The sequence below is a fragment of the Neodiprion lecontei genome, chromosome 2 (assembly GCF_021901455.1).
Source record: "Neodiprion lecontei isolate iyNeoLeco1 chromosome 2, iyNeoLeco1.1, whole genome shotgun sequence".
NCBI lineage: Eukaryota > Metazoa > Arthropoda > Insecta > Hymenoptera > Diprionidae > Neodiprion > Neodiprion lecontei.
Genome location: NC_060261.1, coordinates 41,768,937 through 41,791,174, shown reverse-complemented (window position 1 = coordinate 41,791,174; position 22,238 = coordinate 41,768,937). Strand labels below are relative to the sequence as shown.

The following is a 22,238-nucleotide window of genomic DNA, read 5'->3' as shown; positions in this document are numbered from 1 at the left end:
GAGGAGTTTGGATTAATAATAACAACAAAAAATCATAAAATTATTATAGTTTAGCCTCATGGTCACAGTAGTGCCAAACAAAAACTTCGGACTCGAAATTTATGTCATATTAAATATTACCTGGCGATTTCGACGTAACAGATGCTTTAGTTGATATTGTTTGTTCTGTTGACTTCGTTGATACAACTTTGTCCAATTCTGCGGAGGCCTTTGTATCTAGATTGATTGTTTCAGATGTTCCGTACGATTCTAAACTGGTGTCTGAAGTCGACGTTTCTGAGGTAATAATTGATGTGATTTTACCAGATTCTGTAACTGTATATTTAGAAGCTTTGGTCGGATATTTACCAAGTGAACTATACATATTGGTAGTTTGAGTTCCATAGTCAAGATTGGAGGTCGTAGAACTGTTCCAGTCATCAGTGAAACTGGATGAGAATCCGGAACCACTTCCTTCTTCGTCAAAGTAGTCATTATGCTCCGTTGTATCGCCGAGCGGGCCCGGTATTGGGGGTAGTGCATTAGAATCATCGCTCATCATCATATCCTCTAAGCCACTTCCTGACGACTCTATTTCGTCATTGTTCCTAGACTGCTGATTGCAAAAGTATCAAATTAATTATTTTGAGGTACGTACATGTATCAGATTTGAGTTGGAAATTATAAAAAATAATAATCAATATTAGCGAGAAAATATTTATCACTAATATAAATCAATTTATTCTGTAATACTCTATTTTTCTAGGTCGATCTTTATACCTGAATGCCAAGATCCTGGTTAACAGAAATGAATTCATCGTCTTCATAATCCTCACATTCTTCGTCTTCTTCGATATCCGTTGGTGCATTGGGTTTCCCTCGTTCTTCTGGTATAACTTGATCTGAAAATGAATAAAAAGGCACGTTGAACTGTTTATATAAACCCCGAGATTCTATCGGTCATTACCTTGCTCGCACGCCTTCTCATTGCAATTGTCGCTGGCGAGCATAAACTCATCTTCACGACAATTATCCTTAGACGGAACCACTTTATTATCCTTCATGCATATTACCTTTCTAGTCTTGTCACCACCGCCGCATGGCTTGGAACACTGAAATGAAATGTTTTCCTTGCAAATCTTAAGTGTATATAATTGCAGACAAGTCTTCAATAACATTTCGAGAACATGTTTCCAAGCTTGCTCTTATAATCATAACGCTGCTCACCTCACTCCAGGGACCCGAGAACCATTCACCCTTGCACTCTTTCACCTCAGCAGTGCACTCTTGAGTGTCATTATACCTTGTACTTGGATCACATTTTTCATCTTCAACCTTTGTTACGCAACTCAGTTCAGGGTCTGATGTAGCACAAAATACTTTGCGAGTTGCGATTCCAGTGCCACATTCTACAGAGCACTAAAATCAGTGTATCATTAGTATAAGGAACCACTAATCATATATTTTAAACAAGAACTCTCTGAAGTTCACCGTATTTTCGAAATTCTAAGCATAATCTCACAAACAACACAAACTATTGCACGTACCTCGCTCCACTGCGTTGCATACCATTGGTAATTGCACTTTTCTTGAGCCGAACAACTCCTGACTAATTCAGGCTTCGTTTCGGGGTTACACTTTTCATTAGGATATATTTTATCGTCCAATGAGACACAGCTTACAGTTCTAGTCTCTTGAGTAAGACCGCATTTATTGTCACACTGAAAACAGGAAATGCAATCAGTCAGTTCACGAATTTTTCACACAATCACGCACAAGTGTATTCTCAGTTTATGTTTCGTCTCTCTAGAGGAATACCTCTATTATATACATCAACTTACACCGCTCCATTTGGATACGACCCAATCAATCCCAGCACAAGGTCTCAATTCGCAATCCTTCTCACTCTCCGGACGCTCTTCCGGACAGGCGGAATCAGGTAGGACGATTATTTTTCCGTCTACTTTTTTGTAGCAAGTTATTTTACGCCTCTCCTTTCCTTGGCCACAGAGGCGATCGCACTGTAATGAAAAAAAAAGTATTGTATATACGCATTGAATACGTCAACACTCGTTAAGATGAATATTTCTCACTCACAGGTTTCCATGGGCCTTTGTGCCACTGCGGACATGGAACATCCTTGTTACATTCCTGTATCTCAATGCCCTTAGGTCCGATTGTTTTCAAACAACGAGTGTCATCCACAAGCGATGGAATACCTCCGGAAATGATTTGCTCGCACTTTATCTCTCGCGTCTGTTCTCCTCCAAGTCCACAGGCTTTACTACATGGACCCCAATCCCCGATCACCCATTCAGGTGGACACGCCTCTTCGCCGCATGATACGTTGCTGACTGGTTCAAGTTGCTGATCGCATAGATTGGCGTCCACTTCCTCGTTATCACCACGTCTGACACATTTGACCAGCCTCGACTGGAATCCTGAATAACACAATTTCGCTAGTTTCATTGAATTCGATTGTTACAATAGCGTGAGATTCCACTATTTCAGCGTTAGACACGAGAACACACTACTCGATGCCTTTCGTTATAAAAAACTTGGTTACATAAGCACGTGTACGAAGGAAAATTAATAGAGTATAAAAAAAAGACATACCTCCGCCACAAGTACTACTGCAATCGGAAAACTCTTCTTCGACCCAAGTGTAACTCTCAGCATCCGAAGAGTTCGAGAATCTTTTCGATATGCTGTACTCGTAATCAACGCCAACGTTTTTGCCTTGTTTAAGCAACTGTAAAAATGTTTCGATTAATCTTTATTAACAGTAATACTGAATCGTTTTGTTTAAGAGAGCTGGAAAAATGATAAACAAGAAAAATACATCCAATCACCCTGAGAGTGAAAATATTTACCACAATGTAAATTGTCTGGTTCGTTGGTCCCAGCGCAGTGACCATATCCGCAGTCATAATTTCCGTAGGTCTTCTCTCATATCGAAAAACGGTGCCAGCAAACTTAAAGCTTCGGGGAAAATCTATTGTCCTATTTCCATTCAGATAATAATGACCCGTCGAGTTCCTAATGGCTACAAAATTGCGGAACGATTGATCACATAGAATCTTTTAAACGGTAAGAAATTTCCCTTTTAGATGACGTAATAAAAGAAAGCAACATACCCAAGTAGTTGTTTGACGGACGTAGCTCGCTGATAGCAATATTCGTTGCACCGGCGGGTATCAGTAAGATATCGTTGTACCCTGAAGGTAATCAAAGGCAATGTTGATGCAGATCCACCTCTATTGACGAGGTAAATAGGAAAGCAATAGATACGTACCAATTTTCAGATTGTCATTAGCGACTACTCCGTGAAACGTATCACAGGCCGAATTGTCTCCACCGCATTCCCGGCATTTGTCTTCCTTAGCACCACTGCCGAGCATCATGTCGCATCCCACAGGCTGTTAACGAGTACACGAAAGTTGAATATTATCGCCAAGGTAACACAAAAACGAGTTTTCATCGTCACCATTAAGCTCACCATGCATTTACCCTCGACACAAACGTCGTTCTGACCAGAGACGCAGGGTGTACCATCTGTGACCTTGAATTTGAGACGGTAGTAAAATCTCTCGCGACGCGGTTTACAGTTCAACTCGCATTTGTTAGACGCTCCAGTGTAAGGAACCCACCTAAAATAATTTAACAGCAGTGATCAGTTATTCTTCCAGAGTAGGATTCTTTTTCAATTATAAAATTGATATTCAACAGCGCGTTCTTTCGTGTAACAATATTTATTAACTCTTTAGAAACGTATTCAGGAAATGACTCGGCGTTTCACGACCATCGCGATCGTTCCTCGAGATGATAGCTTATACACGGAACTATTTAGTTTGCTTTGAGGCACAGAGTTTAGGGGTGGTTCGCTTTACTAACAAGGTTATTCTAATGTACCAGTCAGTCTCAGGTGATTCTGAGTTAGGAAATTTATGGCTGGTGATGACAAAAGAGTATCTTTTAGAGCCAAGGGCAGTACGAACGAGTAAACCTGTTTAGTATGTTCCAGGTTCCCATGGAAGTGAATTTTTACTGCATATTTCAGTTGAAAGCAAATAAAGATAACTGTTGAAAGGGATTGAAATCGAAATGAGATGAAACTTACTCGTACAAGACACCGTTAACTGGCGTTTTGTCGTACGCTGCACATTGTTCCGCCCTGAAGTCGTTAGCTGGCTCTGGACAATCCTGGAATAGCAATGTATTTTGGGATAAAAATTTTCGCAAGTTTCAACTTGCCGTCATCGTTACCAAGTTTTTCCCACAAATACAAACCAGCCGAAAGGTTTCTCGTCAATTTAGTGCTCAAGATACATTACGAATAGAATTCAGGGCTGCTCATATTTACAACGTACGCGATAAGTAGAAGTCTTCATTCCTCGAAGGTGTATCGTGAATATCATATAAATGAGAATAGAATTTATCCACCGTTAATACGATCTTATGAATGATTTCATGACCATTGATCATGTTGAATGACGTAACGTTCGAAGGTTTAATATCTACAATCTATACATACATCGGCATAATAAATATACGCTTAACCTTATCTCCTGTGAATCGAACGTAGCCGAACCATCTTGTGCTTCGAGCTCCCGACCGTTATGTCGTTACGTGTAAAACTACTCGTGGGAATTTTAGACGTAATCGCCTTGTAACAGGATAAATTACGACGAAAGCGATGGGACGCCTAGCAAAATATTCCGTATGTGCTCGATACTCCGGGGCACTTGACTCCATAACGCCGAGTACCCAAGGATATGGAAAGCGCTGCAGTGCAAGTTAATAATCTTGTACTGTACCAAACCGCATATGGAGATTCACCAGTCGTCAGTTTCGCCTCCGATGTTTGACAATTTCGTGGAGAACCGAGGAAAGCGCGCTCGGTGTTGTACCACCGAATAGAAATCAGTTTTACAAGCCGTTGCTATATCGCCTAGAGACAAGTTAATCTCAAGAAGCATCACACCCACGCCCACCACGTCCCGCACACCCTCGACGCCTAGAATCTGGTCTGAAGGACCACAGGGACCAGTTTTAACACGCCCAGCAACCCCCGTTTCTAGATTCGAGATATAGGTACCGAACTACGACCGAGTAACTTACCTATTCTCATTTCACGCCGTGATGCTACATTTATTATACCGTCTCCGCCCATCCCTAACCATTCCATCCTTTAGGACCCTTGTTGTCCCCCTCGAGTCAGGAATGATCGAGTAACATTCTTTCGGAGAAAATGATCGACGCCGTTATTTTGAGAAGCTTGAAAGGCGCCTCGATCGCGCGTTTTGATGATTTATATTTGTGTATAATCGAGGCTTGAGGAAATTCAAAGATAGATGAACAACTGATTTCCGGGAAACGGTGCATGTATCTCATCTAATCACTGTTAGTTTTGCCGAAGGTACAACATTTTTTAACACTAGAATGAGAAATTAGATACATTTTCATGGCTTTCAATTCTGACGTTGATTATTTCCACCCCAAGCTTTGTTTCTTTTCCGTCAGTGCCAGCTGCTCTTTAACAAACACACACTTAATGCCGTGTACCGAAGAGTATAAACTTCAACTCGATTTTAGAGTACAACGAAGAAAACCGCTTGCTGCACCTCGTACGTAAAAAAAAGTGGTTCCTTCTGCTCTTGCCTCCTGCACTTTCAACTCTGTACAAGGAATCCGAAGTCAACAGGTGGTCTTTTCAAGTATAACCAGAGCTATTAAAATCGATCTCGACTGCGCAGGTAGGACCTTGAAGCGGCTCTGAGTCCAGAGTCGTTATTGCGCATAGCTCTGGGGTAAGTGGAACGAGTGGCATGGAACGGTAGAAGTCACGAGTCAAGTCATTCGTTCCAGTACCCATGATAGAGTCTACCGTATATTCTACTGTGAGAATTATAATAACCAGCATATGGCGTTGCGAATTAGCGCCTCAGATTTGTCACAATGATACCATAATACGAACGGCGATGGGTGAGCGCGGTTATTCATGATTCAATTAATTTACCAGTACAGTGTGATACTCTGGCAGGAACATTAGCACGGTCCGTAACTTGGGCACAACGTATACAATCGGCAATTGAACCTCGGAAGAATGCGCACGCGAGATAGGTGCTGATCAAGTGCTATTGAACTTGCAATCTACACCGTGTACTTTTTTCGACTCATAGCTTAGGAGGTGTACGCGATCCAGGCAGAGATCACGATCGGGATTCGCGCGGGCATGCCTGCCTCTTGGTTCTCGCCGAGGTCGTGTACTTCAACTGCACGGACACCATCGAGCAATGGGTGCGTGTTTGTACCTGCGGTCACCGAGCATGGACGGAGTGTTGGAAACCGATGCATAACTCACTACTGATAAATCTATGCTCTGTGACCTCTCCGAGCCCGAATACCATGACTATCCGTACCCCATCGAGTTGGTAAAGTGTGAGATATACACCACGTGCTGATCAATTTGTTCATTGCGCTTGATTATGATCGACTGTAATCACCGAGTTCGATGGTCGTTCTTTGATTTGGACGTTTGTCGTCGCCGTCGCGCGTCTCGGTCCGCGCTACCAAAGCTTGACACCGACTGTTTACAGACGCTTTGCCACGTGTCGATTATTCGTCGTTGATCTAAATTCAGTTAGAACCGATAGGTTCAATTTCTATCCGGCTGGCTCGCGGTGGGACTTTATTTTCATGTACTTACCCGAATGTTGCAGGAGAAGAACCTTTTCTTTGCCCCTGTACACCTTTTCGTCCCGTCTGGACTGAAATTCAAAGAAATGCAATCAGTTTGAGTCGAGATATCGATTTGGAATAAATATAAAAATAGATTGAAAAAAGCTAGGGCTCAATGGGTAGTTGTTGCTTATATCCACTGGACGCTGATGATGGTCTCTCGTATCAAAGCCAACCTTTTACGGTTATGGACTGTCCAATATATCACGTCAGTGGTATAACTACGCCTCGAGAAGGCGTATGATGAATTGATAGGTGGCGATGATTATATTCGGTTCAGTGGACGGAAAATTGCTCAAGGTTCGACAAGCGTGTTCCGTCGAAGGAAGATGTTACTACCAAGTAACAAGGTACAACTCACTCTACGTCGTTACAGCGTCTCGTTTGGTAGGCAACTCCTCCACCGCAGGAACGTGAACAGGAGCTTGGTGTAGACCACGAACCCCAGGTGCCCGTCTCCTGCTCGTCGGTGTCCAAGACGAAGTGCGGCGGCAGGTAGCTTTCGCCATGCTGTCTTCTGTGCCTGTCGTGTCTCAATTTTATATGGTGCTGGAGAAATGAATTCAAAATAGTCATTGCAGGAGTTTAGTAGCGATAGAAGCGATAGCCACGACAAATCACGGAATCCGAATCATCTGCTTCGTTTCTCACATTCGGTTGACTGAAAATTCCTTTTGTTGTGAACGCAATGTCGCAGTTTGTCACATCTTTAAACAATAATCATCCCTGCATCACGATTACGAGGATTTCCGATTCCACTAGAACAGGTATAGCAGTAGGTATGTGATTTCATGGAATTGAAAAAAACACGTACTTGTGATGTTTTATCTGAATTGTGATGCGAAGTTCAAAGCACTCGTTTCAGGGGTCAAGCTCCGACAAAACTAAGCTCTCGTTTGAAGCCGGAATCACTTCGCCGGTGAAAATGTTTACGAAAATGGTTCCGACTCTTGAAATTTTCGGAAGAGCATTATTACCGTGGCCTTAATTACCTGCAGACCTGGATGAAAATTGCATCGCAAAGCAATTGCTGGACGCAAATTCGAGTCGTCTACTGCAGGAGCTGGATGTATAAGGTGGTAAACGTCTTAGAACTAATTTCACACCGAGCACAGCCACTTCCGCACCGGTTCTGTATAAGTAGTTGTGAAGCCGCCCCCCAAAGTGGGAAGGTAACTCGTATAACGTGCAACGGAAAACCCAAGTTTAGCTGGCGGTTGTCCAGGACAGTTTTAATTCACGGTTTGTAAAACCGTGCAGCATCAGCCGCGAGTTCTAGCGACATTATTTTCACCGTAACAGCGGAACCGACGCTTGCAGGGAAGAGGAACAGTAAATTACCCCAGAGGCGGGGCTTAACAGACTCGAGGGTAAAATAACGAGCTGTGGCGCGTTTCTCCATTTCCGATAAATAAATTTCATCAAAGCAATAGTCAATTAGCTAAGGCTCCTCATCTGGGATGAAGGGACTTTATACATCAAGCGTGGGATACCCGCTAGTTGAACGACGCGTGTTACACGGTCAAACAAACGCATTTCAGTGGAATAAAATCGTGCTAAGTTTACAGAAGCGAACGTTTCTGTAAAGCTCATTCAGGCATTACTGCAACGACAAATTTGCATACGAGCTGAATGACACATATATACGTGTTATCACCTGCGTCTCAATAGCACGAATTCTATTTCACATTGGCATTCAGTATCAGGACCACGTCCGATAATTGAATTAAATTGAAGCCCGCTGACATCGGTGCAAAAAGAGACTCGTAAGCGTGCCGAGATAAAGATCAACCGCATGATATTACCGACATACGTTTCAATCCTCGGGTAATTAATTAGCGTGACAATTCGTGATTTCTGCCAACAACGCAGTCCCCGAAGTTCTTTGGTCCCCACTGACGTCTCATTATTCGAGGCCACGCGTTTGTACGTTCGAACCGACGCCGCACGCGTTTAATTCTAACGTCGCGTGACGCCGACTTGTGGGTACTTTTACTTGCTGCTCGTGCACCGTTCCTTGGTTCTTTGACCGTTTTTCTTACACAAATTCAATATCCGGGTTACAGAGTCACGCCAGACGAGGTCGTATACCTTAAGCGTATTTGCCCACCTTTGATACGGTTTAAAGTGCTTTTAAAATCCTTAGTCAGATCCTTACGCGTCGAAACGGTTGTCCGCTTTTGTAATAAATAGTCAAAATTGTCTAGGGTTAGGCTTTTTATTTACTGGTTTTACTTAAGCGTGACTTATAGTCGGCTCGTAAAATTTAATGGATTTGAGTTTGACAGGTTTCTATTACGGTGAAAAAATGTATGTTGTTATTTTCCTTTTAGTCGAAACAACGATAAGGGATTTGTCAATATTTAATGCTGGTTCGAATCTCAATTCACCACTAAATTATTTTAAAAATTCTTACCGTATTTGGTGCATATTTTTGATGCATTCAAATTTTAGGTTGCAGATATATTGCCGCACGTTTTGTCTGTATTTTTATTACGATTTCACCTGGAGAATGTCAAATCTGTCTAAATTCACGTGGTGATTTTTACGCGAAAATAATTACGTTGAAAGTATAAAAAAAATCACTTTTTTACCGAAGTTTGTATCTCTTTCTTTTCAAATACGAAGATCGCTAACAACGAGTTGACTTTATTGAAACAAATTGGTATTAGGTGAGGGAAATTTGCATAGTATAAAAATATCGTTAAGTTAACATCCTGAACCCGTCGACGCTTCGAGTACCCGAATAAATGATATGTATCACGCACACGAATGCTTATTGTTTATATACGGGCAGCAAAATCATCAATGAAAAGTAGGCCAATCTATCTAGCAGTAATATTTAAGGATCGCCAGCAGTCTTGCCTTGTTGGTTAAGTAAGTCATAAATCAATTAAGACCCTAAATTCCTTTCGCGAGATAAATAAAAAAAAAAAAAACACCATTAATGATAATAATAATTATAAAAAAAGTATTTCAACGTTTGCAGCCCGCGGTGGCGGCTCAAAGTCGCCACAGTCACTTCCATAAAGCATATCTCCGAAATTAGAGCTACACAGTTCTCACATCACTCAGCAATCACACGAGTTTGCAACAGCAAATCAACTAATTACCTTAAACGGTGACTAACAATATAATCACCGCGGGCCGACTTACCCCGATCTGAAGTCATGGCAGCTGGTCAAAGAACTGTAACACCATCCGCTCGCGACCTTATTCATAAGCGCCAGTGCGTGCAGCTATTTTTAAACCAGACGGTCAGACTGCAAGTGAATTCATTTTTCCTCATTTTTTTTCCATCTTTCATCTGTGCATAACACATTGCAGTACATCAAAGCAGACATGAGGAATTAAATATTTTTTAAATCAAGAAACCGGCATTTGGTTTTAACGAAAAAGAAAACCAATCCAGCTATAACTTTTTTCGTGTGGTTCAACTTCCTCGGTTTATAGAATTCACTCGTGGATTGCAAAGATGCAAATTAGAAATCACGGCGTTGCAATGTAAGGTTGCAACCCGAAGGCTGCGGGGCAATGATCTCGGACTGAACCGCACGACGATTCGCACAATCGATCCTCAACTCCTACAAGATATTCCGATTCCAACATGCGATACTTAGCTATTACTTGCCACACTTCTGTAGAATCACGTACTCGAAATTAGTTTTCGAAAATATAATAAATGCAACTAAAATTAAATAAAAATAAATGGCTATTTTTACAAAAAACTTGATCATTTTTTAAATCCAAAAAAAAATTTACTGTCGTTCACTTAAGGAAAAAAAGGCCTGGGAGATCTACACCCTTAGGTGGCAAGTAAGGGTTAATCTTTACATACAGCGACAAGGTGCACGAACCGGCTCTGAAACACGATTATCATATCAGTCGCGAGGAAAGTGAATTGGACAGATAATCAGTCAATTGATCAACGCAAGCTTGCAAACACGTTACTTATCGAGACAGAGTGGGTACTTAGCGTGTGTCTGTGTTGAGTGAAAATTCTGCGCGATAGCTCGTGACATCGAAAATGCTTAGAAAATGATCTGTTGCTACCTGGAACAGTGAGTAATCCCGAGTTGATCACAGCTCGAATCAGGAGATGTACACTATATTGCGTGGATAATCGTGGTGGCTGTCGAGGTGGGCAAGGTTCAAGGACTCCGAAGCTGCAGGTACCTATGTACGTATCCTAAGAACTCGATCAACACCGGTAACTCGATCTTTATTCTCGAGCCGTTTCTTGCTGCGGTTGAAGCTTCGCAGGACTAGTTTGGCCGTCGTTTTCACGGAGGTTTGTGCCAGCCAAGGTGACACTTGGACGGTGAGACATCGAAGCGCGTCGCCTTAATTGCTGCTCGGCATTCCAGCTCCAGCAGAAATGAGAAACTATGGAAAGAACACGAATAGCGACGGAGGATGACAATCAGAATTTTGCAGTCAAAACCGGAGTGTATGACCAGGGATGCGATGACGCAAGAACCGCGGGGGTGAAGTTAATGCTCCTGCAAGGACGAAGCTGCCTTCGTCAAGGACGCGAGGTCGGGTGTCCGAGTCTCCGCGTCTGGCCTGAACACCGTCTCTGATCCTGTCCCAGGACTTCGGAGAGAGATTCCGCGAATTCCGTGATAACGGCTGTTCGCTCCTACCATTACTGGCGATAATCGAATCCGTAAGATGTTCAAGATACTTACGTGGCTGGCTGGCGCATGCGGGATGTGTGAAGCTAGTATAAATATTAGAAGCACCAACGACCTGAAACAGAAAAAGAAGACCAGAGTCGATTATCGTCTTGGAAAGCTGTGGCGATACTCAGACTTTGAGCAAGGCTGTAGACTACATCGCGCGTGTGTATTTACCAAACGGTAGATTATTCAAAACACTTTGATCCGTCAAGTACAGGAGAGTGTGTGCAGTGTGAATAAATTTCGTGTCTTTGAACCGAGTCAATACAGATTGCGCAACTTCCGTGCTCTCACTTATACGCGCAGCCGGTTTACCTTGATCAGGAAATTTATTACACGTGCAATGTTTGCTGATGAATAAGGAGAAAAAGAAGATGTAAAGCCGCCGAGTCCAAATCGTTCTCCACACTGTTCGCCATGTGTTTTTAAACCTCTCTCGGACCGTCGTACCTCCTCGTCTGGTAAGGATAGCATTGACCCGCGTTCAGGTATCAATCTGACTCGTTAAGGCAAGACGTGTTCGAGTTCCACTTTCAAGTCGTTCTACGGGTTGTTACGTCAGCGTGGGCAGACAGTTACGCACGGTCGCTTACATCGCGAAGTAAGAAAAGAGAGAGGGAGAGACAGAGGAAGAGCGAATGTTCTTGCCCGAAGAAAGCGAATCGGGGAGAGTAGAACGCGATACGAAACGTCATTGGGTCACCGAAGAGCGACCCGCAGCCGGCTTCCCACGCCAGAAGACTTAAAGCCGATCGAAAAGTGGTTCCAAACACGTTACTGGCACACCTACTTGATTACAGTTTCTGGCCGGAAGTGCAGATCGGCTAGTAATGGACGCCGCTAATTGAGGAGTGATTTCTAGTGACCCTGTGTTACGACAGCTCGTAACAACATCGCACGGATTGAAGCACCTGAATGGAGTTGCCGTCCATTGCCACTTGTTAATTCTTACCCGGAACGGAATGCGTGGAAGAAAGGCGTGGGCGCCTGGACCGCCAGGAACACCTTTCTTATCCATATGATCAGAGCCTAATCCCGAAGACCGAAGGGATCGAGAGCCGATCAAGCCTTCGGGAAACCCGAGCCGTCGACCTCTAATCGTGTAATCTAATCGTGGGCCGTGATTTTCGGGTTCTGAACAGTGCTTGAGCCGAGCCCTCAGAACTCCGAATAAAGTCTTCGATTACCCGGCTCCTCGAGCGTGACGATGGTTGTTCTTTGCAGAAAGAAAACATCTGTTTGCCTTTAGTCAGCAGGTTTATACACGCGTAAACTGGTGATGGAGAGATAGACGCAGCAGCATCCTTGATTCATATCATCGCCCTTTCGGTGTGGGGGAAAAGCGAAGAGAGACGAAGACGCAAAGTGGTTATTGGAATGCGTTGGGTCAAAATTGAGCCGGCATATCAGCGCAGTAGTTCGTTAAACGGCGTCATTGATCGTCTACAATTTTTCATAGGGTTTATTAATGGTTACCAGAAACTCACGTGAGGTGCGTGAATACTCTGTGGCCGATGTTTTCCGATGTCGCAACAGTCCTGCGTGTTCACCGTCAACTTATCTGGTAATTTCGACGCCCATTCCTTTCAGTTCCTTGACTTGAAAGCCCGGGAAACATAAGCGAGGTAGGAAAAGCTTCGGCACATCTGGCCCGTTCTGAAACTGCGCCTCGAGCAAAATGGACAGGATAAGACTTCCATTTTTTTCTTCGCCGTAGACTCGGGATTAACGAAATATTTCCAGTAATATTTCAGGGAGTTTAGATATCCGTGAAAAATACTCAGTCAATTACTATTAAATACTCTAAAGGGGCGAAACTTTTCCATCGGTTTCCTATGCGTCCGTTATCCTGCGCTCCTGATCAACGACATCTCGCTAGGAATTCCTGGCTCGGATTATATTATATTATATCATTCTGGAAGTTAGATAACTTGTGGTGGTATTTCTTTCCGTTGTCGCGAGCTCTCCCGCAATGAATTACGTTTTTACGACTAATTTCTTGCGCTTAATGAAGTGCAAAAAGACCAGATGCGACCTGCGACTGGCCAGATGTTCGGTGCAGTTGCAAGTTAGACACGTAAAGAAGAATCGAGGGCGATTGAAATGCGGATTTTGACTACGCCGCGTTATAACTATGCTATTGTGTAAGATTACGAAATGAGGCAAATGAGCAAAAAAAATTAGAACCAGTTCAAAACCACCAAAGATTACTCACTCGGTAGGTTGAAATTGTAAGATCGTTTTTATTACAAATTGCAATTCAAATTTTGCTCGGATTTATTTTTATCTCACAGTAGAGACGTTGTTTCATTCATTTTCTCCGTCATTAGCGCAAATAACAATGCTGGAGATTTTTTAAACATTTTTTCCTCTCTTCCAATGTTTTCATTCATCATCGAAGTGACGACACGCGATTTATCCACAATTCTGCCTGCCGGAATCGTCACAAATGACGCGTCGTGGTAACGAGCCTCTTCAAGTGCCTGTGCGTCGAAACGAGTTTCAAGTGCTGCAAACGGTACACTGACTCGCTTCGAGTATTCCTAACCATACAATTACCTCGCACGAAGCGCCCAGCGCACATCGAGTGCAGGATATAAGAGTAATGCGGCATAATCAACGATTAATTATATTATTACAATTGGAAAGAAATGACAGCGACGCCGCAATCGTTCGCTGAACAAGTTGTCCAATGACTAATTATCTCTGTAGCACCGTCCGGACGGTTTAATCAAGAACTACTTCGGACGGGTGCACATTAGACCCGATTACAGGGCGCTCGTTTAAACGACCGAATTTGTTCATATCCTTTTTTCATTCCCTTTCAACTATGCGCATACAAGTCCTGTTCACCAAGGGAACAAGCGTGACTCAACCTTAGGAATGATGAAGGCACGGTCATGTTCTGATAATGATGTTCCAGAGGAACTAATTTTCGTTATTTCTTTCGTAATGACGAGATCAAATATCGACCGACGCGATTATACCATGAACTCAGTTTAATGTATCGATTAATTATCGAGGAACGATGTCAAGTGCATGGAATTAATTAACAATGGTCCGTTGCTTCCCTCAAAAATGATAAGTCATCCAAGGTTGTAAATCGAGAATAACCGAACGGAGCACGTTAACCTTTGCTTCGGTAACTAATTACATGACAATTATTTATGGCAGTTCAGGAATCGAGCGTTTTTCATTCGCAGGCCGCAGTTTAAGATTACGCGGGATAAGCTACTCCAGGCATGTAACAATCGGGAGTGTAGGGCGATAGAGCGAACGTCGTTAACGGGTTACATTACGCCGTAACTCTAATCACTGGAATCTTGATTGATTCTGGCACCAATCGAGGCCGGCCTGCGCGAGCTTGGACACAATCCGATGACGGTTCGTATCACGTATGTACATAAGCGTGCATCACGTTCAAGCATTACCTAGATACGTATCGCAATGCACTTGCTGGCTGAGCTATACAGCCAAGCTTACAACGCCTCGGGCAGCTTTGCAGTAGTCAATTGTATCTGATTGCGCCCGACAAACTATAAGCTTCTACCGAGACCCCTAACCAAGGGTAATGCAGGCTCGATAACAGTCGATTCCCTCGCATTGGATTTTTATTAATATTAACGTTTGAATATTAATAACAGCTATTGTGCTTCCGCAAATTCTACATCTCCCCATTAATCCGTGATGCACTCTCATCCCTGGAATGAGATTCTTCCAAATGGTTTACCGCTGTTGAAGGATAAACAAAGGGAGTGAAACAATAATGCAGTCGATTAAATGCGACTGAAGTGACAGAGTCGAAGTTTTATGTAATTTGATCGACTTCTCTCGCAATCTCTTTTTTATATTTCGATGTTGAGCTGAGATGGGAAAAAGTGTAGACCGTATGCCTATCGAGAGAGAAATGTATCTGGAATCAGATATATGCTGGAATCATAAATATTCAACGGACGATTGTCGTTCGGTTTGAGTATCACACCGTTTTCGATTAGCTGATTAATTAATCAATCGATTACCAATTCTCGCATCAAGTATACTGCGGTACTTGAGTAATTAACCCTTAATCACGTGTATAGTTACGAAAAAGTTAGGAATGATCGAACTGCAGAATATTTGTTAGCTTGCAGCGATTTCTCAATCAGGCAAGTACGCTGTGAAAAAGTAATTAAAATTGAAATTAAAAGAGAAATGATTACGCGAGCGTAGAAGGTTCATAATATATGGGATGGTGAAATCATCTGGGCAGGCCAAAAGCGGTAATATGTAGGATATAAATCTGAATCTACGAAAATCACTTGGTGGCAGTAAATCACAGTTTTCTTCAGCCTTTTTCGTTGCTCTTCCCTTGTAATTTCATCTCTCTCTCTCTCTCTCTCTCTCTCTCTCTCTCTCTTTCTTCCTCCCCCTTCTGCTTTTCCTCGTCTCTTCTTTTTTCCCTTTGGCATCCTGCACTACACTTTGGGCCCCGTGGGAGGGGCAAGAATTTTTCACGATGCCCAACAACGTCGTAACCAGCCATCAGAACTTCCTCAGACAAATCTGTGCCCTCCAGTCGTTGATTAACCCTGTCAAGGATACATGTATTCATGGTATAATCTAAGACTCGGCGTAACTCAAAAATTTGATCAAAAAATCTTCAATTTCCTTGCACGCGAGTAAAATCATACGATTGCGGTACGACACTTGTTACGATAATTGAACATGCAGAGGTAAGAAGCCATTATCGCAACACGAAGCTGTAGAGCATTACACGCGTCATACGGTCTGGAACAAATGTAGGTACTTACAATTCCACGTGTTCAATGAACGCGAGTCGTGACACGAACTTCGAAGGAACGTCCCGTGGGAATACAGAAATAATCGAAAGTGAAGTGAATTCCCGTAGGAAGCTCGTTGCGTGAGCATGTAAGGCATGGGTAAAAATAGTTCCTTCAAAGTTTCACACTTTCTTCGCCTCACTCACGTTACTTATATTATACACCTCACGCACAGCTGTTACTTTGGCCGTTTTTAATCCGGGTATCGGAGGATGAAGAAAGGTCTGAGAAACCACTTTAAGCGGCCTTCAACTACCAACCGGTAATAACTCAAGCTGTAGGTACATAAACGGGCCCCGTTCATTTCTGGAGATCACCGCAATTGACCTTATCACGTGATAACATGTGAACATCCCTGCAGATCGATGACCAGATAATGTTACTTCTTCCGTTCTGCCTCCCATCACTTTGCTCATTTTTCGACAGTATCTCTTCATTTCAAGCCATGTCGAACTGTCTGGAAATGTAGAAATTTTTTGTTTCTTTTTTTTCTTTTACAGAAACTTTGCCAAAGTCACGATGCTCATCATTTTTCGGAAACTCTGTGAAGCTTGAATCCAAAAATTCAGAGTTCCTGTACAATTAGAAGCCCTGCAATACATCTGGCGCTTCTCATCTGGAATGTGAGGTGCTTCTCATGGGCTGAGGACAGACCCAAGCAGATCTTCCATTAAGTTATGCGAAACCATTATCTAGAACTGTAAACAGAGAGAGTATCGGCAAGATCGCAAGGATAAAAAACAGGAGAGGAAGGTGATCCTCGAACGCAATTAGTGCTAGCGATGGCTATTAAACTAAAAATAATCAATGCGTCGATTACACGACTCGATTGAATCGGTAAAAATTAATTGGTTATTTCGTATTTTTTTCAAACTGTGCACTTGAAACCAAAATTTCGTAAACTTTGGTATGTAGTCTTAATAACGGTCAAGTTTTTTCATTATATCTAAATTTATTCAAAATACTTTTCAATTTCAGGTGCGAATATTCATTTATCTTTCACTTATTACATCAAATAGGTAATTAGTCAGTGAGACAATGATAATAATTCATACTTTAATCACATAAATTGGTAAAGTAAAAAACAAAAACCGATTCTGAGGAAAAATAATCGATTGTACTCGATTAATCGGGAAAAAATAATGGATTTAATCGAATATCGACTAGTTTTGGTCATTATTAATTGGCGCAAGTTTCTTTTTGTCTTAGCCAGATCCAATTTCCAGATTGGCGATGCGTGCTGATCAATTGAGGCACGATATTAGTCGTCTATTTACCGAAGACCTTCATGGATCGAAAGATTGCAGGCTCGTCTTCGTTGCGGGTTTTAAATTGGCTGGAAGAGTGAGGAAGGCACGAGGCTATTTGCTTAGAAAATACGGACTCCATGGCCGAAGATCGGTACAAAAATAAAGCAGCCTGTTCTCCAGTTCGCGTATCAGGCATCGTGATTCCGGGCTATCGCCATGCAGTAACTTTAATCACTTCATTACGAATTTCTCGTTCATTATCCCCGTTAAGCAGCAGCCCCAAGGCCCCGAGCCCTCTCGTAAAAGTGTCTGAACTCAGGCCCGATTCGCTGCATTACGAATCTGCGAATCTCCGCGAGCTTGCGCTGTTAGGACCTTCAACATTCCGGATATCCTCTCGTCTCAGCTGACGTCTTAAACGGGGAAGTGAGTTGAGTTGTCCGGGGTCGTGCAGCCGAGTATGAACCCGCATCTCAGGGTCTATTCATCGATTTCAAAGCGTATTAATTAGGTTCGTCACACAGCCGTGGTTGCGACACGCACCTTAATTAACGGCATTATTCCTTAAGCCGTTTGAATCGTCGACGAAAGCCGGCGGAAGGAGATAGTCGGACACAGAATACGTCGACAAGGACGTCACTCGGGGCCTCGGCAGGGGGTAATAATCAACGACGAGGTGGGCCTACTCGAATAGCATAATTGTTTCGTTTCAACGAGAAAACATATTAACGACACGTGCTGCGGCGCTATGCGGTTGTCCGATGGACGTATCTTTACAAGGACTCGCTTTATGAAGGGGCATCCGGTATACGTTCGTACATTGACGCGGTACGACGTCGGACGTATAAGGTTTATGTTCGAGGTGAGAGTCCGTTGCTAATCGAAAGAAATTGCTTTTAAATACAGGGCGAAGAAATTGGCATTACCTTTAAGCGAGTTTTGTGGTCCTTCGGATAACGGTCCTTTCCGAGTCGCGAAAATTTGCCTGAGCTTCCTTTTCGTGTCGGACCGTTAAGATTGAGTATGTAAATCTCTGGGTCAGGTTGACGATAATTTTGTAACGCAAAGCTTTCGTTCACACGCGGCATCTTGTGGTGAATTTCATCATTGCCATGCGATGCTAAGGTTGCTAATTGAACGCTATTTCAGACGTAAACAATCACGAGATGATTTTTTCAACGTCGACTTTATACAGGGCAGCTACCGCCTCTTGTTCTCTCTTAAAAAATCGTATGTACATACTTAGAGAGCGCTGATTAAACGTTGACGGTTTGATTCATCGCGTGACTGTACATGTGCGCATGTATATTTCCCTGTACTTCCGAGACCTATAATTCCAAGTAGAGTGGGTTATATAATTGCGCAATTGAAATCTGATTATACAGTGGACGAAACGATGTCCGACGTCGGCAACGATTTAAAACGACACGTGAACATAAAGCAATCATGTCACGGCGACAATTGCAGCACCATACGGTGAAAAAAGACATTCACAATTGTACAGTGCGCACGAGGAAGACACTCTCAACGGGTAATTGCGACACGACTCGCCGAGCGTGACATAGCCGAACGTGTTCCGGTGATTGACCATGCCGCAGGGCCGAGGATGATCACTTTGTGGTCAATGATCGTGGAGCCCGGCGTCAAAAGCTGCACGCCGCCGAGCGAAAAAGACGCTTCGTCAACTTGTAAAACAACGTGCGAACCGGCGTTGACACACGCTGATTCAATCATCATCGAGCCTTTCGCCCGAAGTCCTTCAGGAGACACAAAAGCGCCAAGCTCGGCACCAAGTAAGCCAAGTAAGTGCCCAAGGCACTTCAGGATCTGTTACGCTACTCCAGACTATACGGGGTTGGAGTGGTAATGACAGATGGCAGGGGTGAGATGGATTCTCACCCTCCGTGGATGACACCGACGACTCATTGTCACTCCAATGCACTCGTCTAATTGTAAGTTGTCTGCGGATCAAGGATATGCACACCGGTGAACAATCCGAGATCCTCCTCTCCGATAATTATCTACGACGGGAGAATTTCTTCCTAACCCGCTGTTTCCTCACTTCGAGGATTCGGCCACTCGATGAGACGATCGCTTGAGCCTCGAAAACCGCATAAAAATTTTCGATCCAGTTCGCGACGAGACGCGGCCAGCCCAATGAATTAGTCTCGGACGATTCAAAGAGCCCGCCGACGTTTTTGCGAGTACCCCGAACGGTTCTGGGACTAGTCATCTCTTAGTCTCTTTCTATTTTCCCGAATCCAGCCGAATTCCTACGCCGCTTGTCGTCTCTCGTATCTCGTTTCAGCGCATCCCTTGTATGCACTGTTCGCTTTTTGGATATTCAAGATGCGGCCGCGACAGAATTAAGCTGCCGGTATACGAAAGCAGAGAACCGAAGATCGATCGACCGCGCATAATCAACATCGGACCGATGCTGTTACGATGATTTGACTTCGTCCAGGGAGCAGAAGTTTGCGCTTCAATTTCGCCAGTTTCTTCATGATTTTTGAAACTCGAGGGCAGGACTGCACTGCAGTCGGTCGTAAAGATCCCCTTGAGTAACTACCAAAGAGAGAAGCTCTCTGAATTTTTGCAATCTTCTCTTACACGATAATATTCCACAAGCCGAGAGACCCAGAAGACGAAGAAGAGGCGGAGAAGGAGAAGGCGCGACTCAACTTGGAGTAATGAATTGCCGGCGAGATGATAGCGTGTCGGGGAAGGAGCGAGGGGTGAGAAGCCGAGAGAAAGAGAGACTTTAAAAAGGAATAATAAGACGAGCGCGGCTCGGGCAGGCTTTGCTCGGCTTGGTGCGGTCTGACATCCCATGGACCACTCTGCGGCACACGGAGGATAAAGATCAACGAACTCCTTCTGTTTCTAACGATATCGCCTCCAAGGTTCCAGCCTTCCACGCCATGCCCGATTCCTTTGTTAGCTTAACCACGAAACTATCAAATCAAGTCTGAAACTCGTCCAGTCTCTCCTTTCGCCTTCTTCACTGGCCGACACTCGTCGCCGTCTGCGTGAAGAACAGGTTCGCATAACGAGTCTTGCCCTACAGATGAGAAACTGATTCTTACGAACGATTCGCTGCTATTGGCGCCATCGAAACCGTCTCTAGTCCATCTCATCATCTCCAATTGATCATAGTTTGCTGCAAATGTCACTCCGTTCGGAGTAGCTTTCCATCTACAGTTGCCGAGTGCCTTGCTCACTTGGTGCGCCAACTGTGAGCACTTCTGATGCACTGACATCGAGAGAGGCGATACCGTAAACAACGCGCCCAACTAGGCGTAAGATTGTTGACTTGACGGGGAACTCGGCTCTAGTCTTCAGAGGTACATCTTAACCTGCCCTAAACCAACTGTGAACAACTCCTGGTACCTACCCGGTGCGACTGTGTTTGGTACTTCCGTGAATCCACGAATGAACGCGTTGAAACCAAATCGCTGATTCGAGTTACAAGCAACGGAAACCAACATCTGGCCAACTTCCTCCCTACAGGAACCGGAAGAACATCAAAGTCCTTGAAATAATCTTTGTCTCTCTTATATTCAACGAATTTTTGCAGATCTCTTCCGCCAAATGAGGCCAAGGAAGTGCGGGGGAGAGATATCTTATTGGCATCCTGGAAGTGTGCCTATCCCTATCTGTAAACCGGACAGAAACCGTATCACTGCCCACACAGTAATAACTCAGCTGTGGTGGTCAATCGTTCGAATACTCGGACGCTTTTAACGCTATTCGTGCAACTTCATTCACACGGCTAAAATCGGCTCACGTGTCTGTTACTGGCACGTTGCCTAAGCACGTGACTTTCAAGCCGAAGAAATGACTCGGCTTTTCCTTAGCCTTGATTGGCAACAAAGTCAGGGTCTTCTAGTATCGAAGTTGAGCACTTTGATGGAGCAATGACCGTCACGGATCGCTTAGACATTCCGTTTACTTTTACTGTGAACGAGGTCTCGCGTCAGTTTAGCCAATTAATAAGGCTGCATTCGGTCTATTAGTCGTTCAAGAGGTTCGCGAGTTCGGGTCCATCGATAAATCAACTTAATCAAAACATTTTGCAGATTTTAATTATACCCGTATGTGAATAACGCGATGCCTCGTGCGCCTAGTCATGTCGAGTGTAGTAGTAAAATTAGGCACAGAAATAGCATCGTAACTGTACGACTGACGAGGTAAGCAAAAATAATACACAAAAAAAAAAAACAACAACAAGTCACTCGTCATCAAGAAAAAGGGTGAAATAAAAATTGAACTCTGGTTGATTGTCCGTAACTTTCGATTGATCTGACAAGTAAAAAGTTTTCGGACCACCCGTGATGAGATTGATTTATTCAGATGGATGTATAATTTCATCTCTTCATCTCGGCAGCTCTGTATCGAGGAACTTTTCTCCTTACCCGAACGAGCGCCTCGATGAATAACTTTGAGGTGTTCATAATAATGTTTGACGTGTGTCAGCTACTGGACATGCATATAATACTCCATTACAAATGACACACACGTCTGTCAATGCGAGTATCAGAAACTAATAGCTTCATTATTGGGTTATCATTGACGCTAACCTGCAGCTTGTTTTCATAAAAGTAAAAGTGAAGTCGCGAATGGTAGTGTTTTTACTTTTACTATTACGGGCTGAAATTCGCGTCGAAGAGGCTACGGCTAACTTTTCGACTCGATAGCTCGGACCTATCTGTTTTATTTTCCTGCTTCTCATTCTCGTACCATGTGTAATTTTTTTTCTCTCTGGT

The 22,238-nt window shown here is 43.5% G+C and overlaps 1 protein-coding gene across 8 annotated transcripts in view; it reads right to left on the bottom strand.

Annotated features, from left to right (window-relative positions):
* The window catches only part of LOC107219523 (papilin), a 71,392-nt gene that overhangs the window by 15,050 nt on the left and 34,104 nt on the right, over positions 1 to 22,238 (bottom strand). For 6 of the 8 annotated variants that reach the window (XM_046730766.1, XM_046730772.1, XM_046730770.1 and 3 more), the window contains exons 2-18: positions 11,412 to 11,472; positions 7,082 to 7,269; positions 6,689 to 6,749; positions 4,100 to 4,182; positions 3,479 to 3,629; positions 3,275 to 3,398; positions 3,117 to 3,197; positions 2,853 to 3,025; positions 2,596 to 2,731; positions 2,077 to 2,420; positions 1,821 to 2,000; positions 1,527 to 1,700; positions 1,207 to 1,398; positions 947 to 1,091; positions 760 to 881; positions 349 to 595; positions 121 to 276 (exon numbers count right to left, since the gene is read on the bottom strand). In XM_046730766.1, coding sequence (XP_046586722.1) covers positions 121 to 276; positions 349 to 595; positions 760 to 881; positions 947 to 1,091; positions 1,207 to 1,398; positions 1,527 to 1,700; positions 1,821 to 2,000; positions 2,077 to 2,420; positions 2,596 to 2,731; positions 2,853 to 3,025; positions 3,117 to 3,197; positions 3,275 to 3,398; positions 3,479 to 3,629; positions 4,100 to 4,182; positions 6,689 to 6,749; positions 7,082 to 7,269; positions 11,412 to 11,472 — 2,618 coding nt within the window. The remainder of the gene's footprint in view (positions 1 to 120; positions 277 to 348; positions 596 to 759; positions 882 to 946; positions 1,092 to 1,206; positions 1,399 to 1,526; positions 1,701 to 1,820; positions 2,001 to 2,076; positions 2,421 to 2,595; positions 2,732 to 2,852; positions 3,026 to 3,116; positions 3,198 to 3,274; positions 3,399 to 3,478; positions 3,630 to 4,099; positions 4,183 to 6,688; positions 6,750 to 7,081; positions 7,270 to 11,411; positions 11,473 to 22,238) is intronic. The other 2 variants (XM_046730773.1, XM_046730769.1) reach the window with 2 other exon arrangements.